Source organism: Gekko japonicus, unplaced genomic scaffold (assembly GCF_001447785.1).
Source record: "Gekko japonicus isolate JY-2015 unplaced genomic scaffold, Gekko_japonicus_V1.1 scaffold651, whole genome shotgun sequence".
NCBI classification, from domain to species: Eukaryota; Metazoa; Chordata; class Lepidosauria; order Squamata; family Gekkonidae; genus Gekko; species Gekko japonicus.
Window position 1 is genome coordinate 622,852 of NW_015161970.1, and position 7,494 is coordinate 630,345.

The following is a 7,494-nucleotide window of genomic DNA, read 5'->3' on the forward strand; positions in this document are numbered from 1 at the left end:
ACTTGGACTACTCATATTCCTAAAGCTGTGTCTAGTCACCGGTAAATCGTAGAAGCCCCTATCTTAAATGTGTTGGAATTTGCTGTATTGAATTAAATTGATTTCTGGGGATGTTAGGAAGAAAAAGAGCAAATAAAATAGAACCAAAATAAAACCAATAGAATTTAATAAACCAATAAAACCCTGGCCTCCCTGTGCCTTATAAAAATGATCCCAAGTCCCCTATACAGCTATATGGAGTTCCTGATTAAATACTTAATTATTAGAGGTTATTTAGAATTAGTGACAGTGCTTTTAAAATTATTGCCCCACCCTGTGAGGGGAGAGGATCCATGCCTATCTCAGTTTTAAAAACTGATTTAAAACAAATCAAAAATGGGATAAGAAAACAAAACAAAACAAAAGTAAAATGAAACAGAGTAAAACAGAGTAAAGGGGGGAACCGACTGCTGGCTGCTGCATCTATAGCAAAAACCCTATTATCTATGTGATGGGTCATGTTTTTGTGACGCAACAATTTTGGTTCATCCTGAAGGAAAATTTGCAGTTTCCCAGTTGCAGGGACCCGTAGCATAGCAACAGCAGGTCAGTGTGAAAACTGGTTCTTCAAGTACAGTTTAGGAGAAAATGAAGAACTGGTAATTCAGTGTACACTGGTTTAAGTTTCCTTTGTATTTCCTGACAAGTGTGCATATAACAAAACACAAGATGATGTTCACAGAATGAATCTATTCCCCTTCCCCCTATAGCCTCTTGCACACCTTTAAAGCTGCTCCCGATGGCTGGGGAGGGACCCTGGAGACAGGGTGGCTTTCAGGAAGTGGGGGCTGTAGCTTGAGAGGAAATAGGCAGAAATCAGTCCCTTTTCTCTTGCATAAGTGTTTCCACAAATGGAGCAAGAGCTTCTGCAAGAGTAATGTTGGTGGAGGTATGTGGGGTGCGTCTTGCTTATTTCTCCTTCTTCCTGCACCCCCCACTGTATCCTGCTGAGGGGGTGGTGGTGGTCCTGAGACCCATTGCATGGATTTCATCCTTTCATTGTTCCACCTATTAATTTGCAAATAAATAGAACCATCATCCAATCCCAGATCATGATAAAACAGTGAATGTGTTTCAATATTAGGATGAAGAAGCAGGTATGTGTTTGGTACTGTATGTGCATACAAGGATACTAAAGAAGTTCACTTCCTTATATGTTCAGTTGATACTCCTATGCACAATCCTTTAGGAGGAAAACTTATTGAACAAAGTATTATTTAAATTTAAAATACCTATTTAAATTACCTATTGTTGTTTTTACTTCTTCTGTAAGCCACCCTGAGCCAGCCTTGGCTGGGAGGACGGGGTAGAAATTTGATAAATAAGTAAAATAAAAAAGCATATGATCAGTCTGTAATTATTCATCATTTTCCATAAGCAATAGCTGATAGTTCCTTGGTAGAATAATTCACAGTGAAATGGAAAATAAACATCCATGCAGTCTGGAGGGTAGAAGCTTCTGTCTGAATTTGAGAACTGTACATGATCCAGACCTTATGGGCTACACAAATGGTCTTGATGAGACACAGAATAGCACCTCCTGGATCTTTGCACTTGTAATGACTTGCTGGACCTTGGGTGCAGTAAGAATACATAATTAATTAGGACTTCAGTCCTAAAAACACTTTCCTGGGAATAAGCCCCTCTGAATACAATCAGGTGTTTTCTCCTTGATTTTTGTATTTAACATAGAAAAGCAGCCTCCATGTGTTGGATAAATAGTCCTGGTTCAGTTTTAAGAGATGAAAAATATGCATTAAAATAACAAGATTTATATCCTACCTTTCTCCCCTCAAAGGGGACATCAAGGTAGCTAACAATTTAAAACATACATGATAAAACTACATTTTATCATGTTCTACTAAATTCATTATGAAATCAGAGTATTTAAAAAGATGTTTGAAATTTTAATTTTGAAAATAAGTTATCCAAGAAACTAATGTTTTGAAATTAAACAAATTAAATTAATTTATCCATCATGGAAAAGACTCACACAATAAGTGCCAGCCACATGGCTGTGCCATTCACTGTCCTGCTTCCAGCGCAAGGACAAAAAAAAAAAAAAAGGCAATCCATCAAAACAACCTACAGAAAAGTTGAAAAGTACTGAGACTTGCTTAGTGAATTCAGCTCTCATACTTTATTAGGAGAAGAACAAGATAAAGTAGCCGGCTCGCAGGCCGGCTTATATGTCCCAAGGAAAACACACCCACATACACCCAGCACCCGTGAATGGTCTATATACAGTGATTAAATTATTCCCTTGGATCCTAGGTTCCTGATTGGCAGGGAACTAGGATCCGACTGGCTATTGTGTTCATGAACGAAGCTCAGGCCCTTTGCTTGGCCACATGCGGAACCAACCGAAACCGGGTCGTGCACATGGCCGGGTCAGTACACAACAAAAGTACAACAGCACAAAAGGGGAAAAAAAACAATGACTCAGTAACAATGTAAAATCTATGAAAAGTCTTTTTTGAAAAACAGTTACAGAGAAAAACATATATATACATAAAGAACAGGAAAAACATGAATGAGAAGATTACACTGAAAAGAGAATACCAGTTTCTCTCTAACAGGCTCACTCAATGCAAGGTCAATGATGTCATTTAGTTCTTTTTGTGTAATTTTCTCATTCATGTTTTCCAGCGAATAGTAATTGGATTTTCCTGTTCTTTATGTAATAATAATAATAATAATAATAATAATAATAATAATAATAATAATAATAATAATAATACTACTACTACTAATACTTTCAATTTATTAATCGCTTTCCCCAGTGGGCTCAAAGCGATGTACAGTTACTCATTTTAGACAGGGGACTAACAATGTTCATAGGGGATAGGGAAGACAACATATATTCATTTAATCGCACATGCTGTCACTGCACGGCGTAAACGTCTTCTGGCTTGGCTCAGTCATTTTCCGAACGGCTGCTTGTCGACCAGGCTTCAGGAGCCGTCTGTCAAATCGCCACACTTCCACCACCTGGCCAGAAACATCCACTGCAGGGATTTTTGTAGCCGAGAAGTTCTTCTGCCTTTTCCCGAACCTCGACCAGGACGTCCCGACTGTCAGCTAACACCCTCCAACAAGGGAGATTGGTGTGCCCGCCCTCTCTCCTTTTGCGCTGTTGCACTTTTTCATAGGCTGTTTCCAGTGCACCCACAATTCCTCCTATTGGCTGATGTTTCCTTGTCATGTACAACTCCAGTAAGACGGTATTGTCTTTGGCATCAAGGGAGGTCAAGTTTCCCTTGATTTTTGTTCTTGAGACAAACTGATGGGTCAGGCAGATCTTTCCAGATGTGAGAGATCAGATTGTCAGTAGTCTGACATTGTTGGCCCAGTTTTGTGTTTTCAGTGTATCTACAGTCAGCTTGTGAAAATGATTTCCACTGTTTCCAATGGCATAACATTGCCAATAACGCAGTACCCCAAACCATGTTACATAACTGGATGCAATCTGTCTGCATTATCTGTGATAGAAATTGTTGTTATACATAAGCTCCTCTCTACCACAGCTATAAGTGTGGTAAGTGCCCATCTAGATGTGTCCTACCTTTAGTTTTGTTGAGATAGGAACCTTAACCTCTATACATTTGGCTTTTTCAAAATCACCTGTACTATGTGAGTGCTAAGTTTGCCAGGTCCCCCCTGGCCACCGGTAAGGGATGGGGAGGTGTAGGGTTGCCAGATACATGCTGGGAAACTCCTGGAGATTTGGGGATGCAGCCTGGGAAGAACAGGGACCTCAGTGGGGTACAATGCCATAGAGCCCCACCCTCCAAAGCAGCCATTTTCTCCAAGGGAGCTGATCTCTGTAGTCTGGTGATGAGCTGTAATTCTGGGGGTTTCCCAGGTCCTATCTGGAGGCTGGCATCCCTAGTAGCAGTTGAGATTAAGTATACTACTTTGTACTGCAATGTTCAAATTACTGTGCTGGTAAACATTAGATGAATGCAACAGAGGCCCTGAACCTTTCTCCCCACTCCTTGGATGTTTTCTTTCATATTTCTAACTCCTCGTAGTTAGAAATACCATATAAACTTCTGTCAATTTCCAGTGCATGATTCTGATAAATAATTTGGTAAACTTCAGAGTGGATGCTGACAGCTTACTTTGTTACAGGCAGAGAAAGCAGAAGGTTTCCTCAGCCTTCCAAACTTCACAGTGGAGCAAGCCACAGAGTGCAAGAAAAAGTAGTAAGTCTGTCATTCCACCCAATGCTTTGGGCAAATAAATTTTTACACACCAAGTGCTATATGTGAAATTAATAGAGGACAGCTGGGGTGTATGGAGACTTAGATTTATACAATTATGCAAACAGATTAAAGTATAAATAGTAATGGTGCTCCTTTGGTTTTCCAGGGGAAAGGATTTAACTGTAATCTGCACAGCAATATCACTGTTTTGAGAGTTTCTGTCATTCTTGATCGTAAGAAGTCACATGTGCAGGACAGCTGGCCTTTTGTAACTCAAAATCAACAATATTAATGTCGAATATTTTTCATTGCAAAGCCTATTGCATAATGCCTTCCAGAATTGGGGGGAAGAGCCAGGGCTATTAATTCCTAAATCTGCCATATTTTTGTCATCTTCTGGGTGTGGAACAGCGGTCAGTGTGGGTGTGGAGGGGGAGATATTTGTGAATTTCTTGCATTGTGCAGAGGGTTGGACTAGATGACCCTGGAGGTCCCCTTCCAATTCTATGATCCTATGATTCATATTTTGTACATTTTTAATCACTGGTTTCCACTGTTTCTTTTGTGGAAAAGAAATGCATGTCTACAAAATTCACACCAGCTCCTACTTTACAGTCCCTTAACCTTCAAAAGACCAGGTAAAACAGGGATTCTTTTTCCATTGAGGAGGACAGAAGAGATGCAAATTGACTGATCATAATTCTCAAGTTGTCACTTTTAATTTTTTATATTTTTATTGTGAGATAATAAAATATCGGCCAAATTAGTGGGATATGTCTTTAAAACTATCCCAAACACTCACTTTAAAAATACAGTTGTTCTCATCTATATGAGTACATGCTGAATTTCTTTCCTTTCCTTTTTGTTTTGTTTGGAAGTGCTATCAAAATCACCCATCCACAGATCAAGACATTTTATTTTGCAGCAGAGAATGCAGAGGAAATGACTATGTAAGTGACAGCAAATTTCTATCTTTACTTCTTTCTGTTGCTTTAAGAAGAAAATGGGTTGGGTCCTGTGCTACTATGAACAGAGCAAGTTCACAGAAGGGATTTTTGTCATCTCCCCCTTCTCACTCCATCCCCCTACCTCATTCCATAGTTCCTAAGAATCTGGGGACCCTTGTAAAAGGCCAGATCTTGAGAAATTAACCCCATCACCACCTTTTCCATGACTCACACAAGAGGGAGGGCAACTGATGCGAATTCTCTGATCTAGTTCAGCCCCTGGTCCTGCTTCATATAGCCACCTCACACACATTTTCCCTGCAGGTTCCTGGACAGTCAGGAGTCACTTTTGGGGGTAAGGGGCTGTACTGAGGAGACAGTGGCAGCAAGAATCCCTTCTACGTATTTGCTCTGTTTGTGGTTGTCAATAGGTTTCAGTCCTGTCTCTTTGGTTGCATTAGGGCTGGGTACTCAACCAGTCAAAAATATATCTGACCAAGTGACTGATCCAATGTGGCCAAATAATATTCAAACATTTCTAATACATTATAACAGTATCAGGACAACAAAAAGGCCATAGGTTTGATATTTCTGGTGATTATGAAAAACAAGTTAAGACACAAGGTTTTGTTATTATTGTGAAACAATGACTTGACTTTCAAAACAATTGTAATTAATACCCTGCTGCAAATGCTCCTCGTTCCTGCCACTGCCTATGTAGTGGCATTTTTGGCTTCATGCATGGAATACTTGACAGCATTTGCTCACAGTCTAATAACAGGTGGTCAGTTGACAATAGTTAACCAGTCAATTGACCCATGTGTTGACCTTAAGTTTCATTTTCTATCTTTGGCTGTTGACAGATGCAGATGTCTATGTATGCAGTGTCCTCCTCTGCTGAGCTGTCACAATAAATTTCCCAGACCATACCCCATGCACTGTTTATTATCTGAGTAATCAATTATTAAAGCTGAGTGATGGAGGATTCTGCATAAATAGGCTGCTGTATCTGATAGAAGAATACAGCCTGTGACCGTCCTATTTATAGTGTGCCAATAGATTGAAAACAGTATGGATGGCAATGCCAAATAGGCATGATGGGAAATAATTGGGGATGGGCATGAAACAGCTGAACTAAAGTTTGTCAGAAATGTTGGCAGGTCTGTGGCTCACAAAGCAATGTTTACTAAATGAATAACTGCCACAAACTTCCATGACGTTTGTGGCAGTTCATGGTGGTTCTTAAAGAGCAGAAAGCAGGGTTTTAAATGGCTCAGCCATTTAAACCCCTTCTTTCTGCTCTTCATGAAAAACAACTTCCCACCAGTCAGCTTGGAGCCATTTAAACCCCTGCTTTCTACTCCCTGCTGCTTTTTTGCTGGGAGTAGAAAGTAGGGATTTAAACTTTAAATAGGTCACAAACCAATATGAGCCAGTTCAGTTCACAAACTGGCCTATTGGTTCATGCCCATCCCTAGAAATAATAAGGTGATTCTCAGTGCAATAGTAGATATGATAATAAGGTGACTCTCAGTGTGATAGTAGATACACATAGTAGAGGTAAATCCATCAATGGGACTCACTCCCAAGTAAGCATGCACAGGAGTGTAGCACAGAACACCTCCTGATGGCTTGCACAGGTAACTAGAACAGCCCATTCTGACACACTCAGAATCCAAAAATAGAAGCATGTAATACCTTTTATTAGGACCAACAACATAACACACACAAGTGTGCAGATTTTGAGTCAGCCAGGCTGGATCTTAAAGCACAAAAAGAAAGGGCAGGGGAGAGGAAAAAGATGTTTCAGGCTATTATCGTAATCCTCCTAATGCCGGAGATTAATTTCTGTTTAGCATGTTTCTATCCCACCATCCATTCAAGGAGCTCAGAATAGCTCATAAGATTTCCTTTTCCAAATTGTATCCTCACAACAACCCTGTGGGGTAGGTTAGGCTGCTGAAATACAGTGGCTGATCCAAGGTCCCCCAGAAAGCTACTGTGGCAGAGCAGGGTGGGTGTCCCAGAGCCTAACCTGGGTGTCCCAGAGCCTACTCTGGAAGGCATGTTCTTAGACAACATTGTCCCTATTTATATATCTAATAGTGAAGTGGCCCCATCTGTGCGGATATCTAAATCCGCACTTCGGGGGCACTTGGGGGGCAGGGAGAGGTTTGTGCACACATGGGGCAGTCTCCACGTGCGCACAAAAATCCTAAATGTTGAAAAAAGAATCGCATGCGCAGGGGACGCTCTGCGACTGAGGCTGCTGCCGCCGCCGCTTGGAATGGAAGCGGCGA

General features: G+C 40.7%; 1 protein-coding gene across 1 annotated transcript in view; it reads left to right on the plus strand.

Annotated features, from left to right (window-relative positions):
* The window catches only part of IPCEF1 (interaction protein for cytohesin exchange factors 1), a 73,326-nt gene that overhangs the window by 18,742 nt on the left and 47,090 nt on the right, over positions 1-7,494 (plus strand). Inside the window, 2 exon segments of the mRNA XM_015429662.1 lie at positions 4,174-4,247; positions 5,126-5,197. Of these exon segments, the coding sequence (XP_015285148.1) occupies positions 4,174-4,247; positions 5,126-5,197 (146 nt within the window).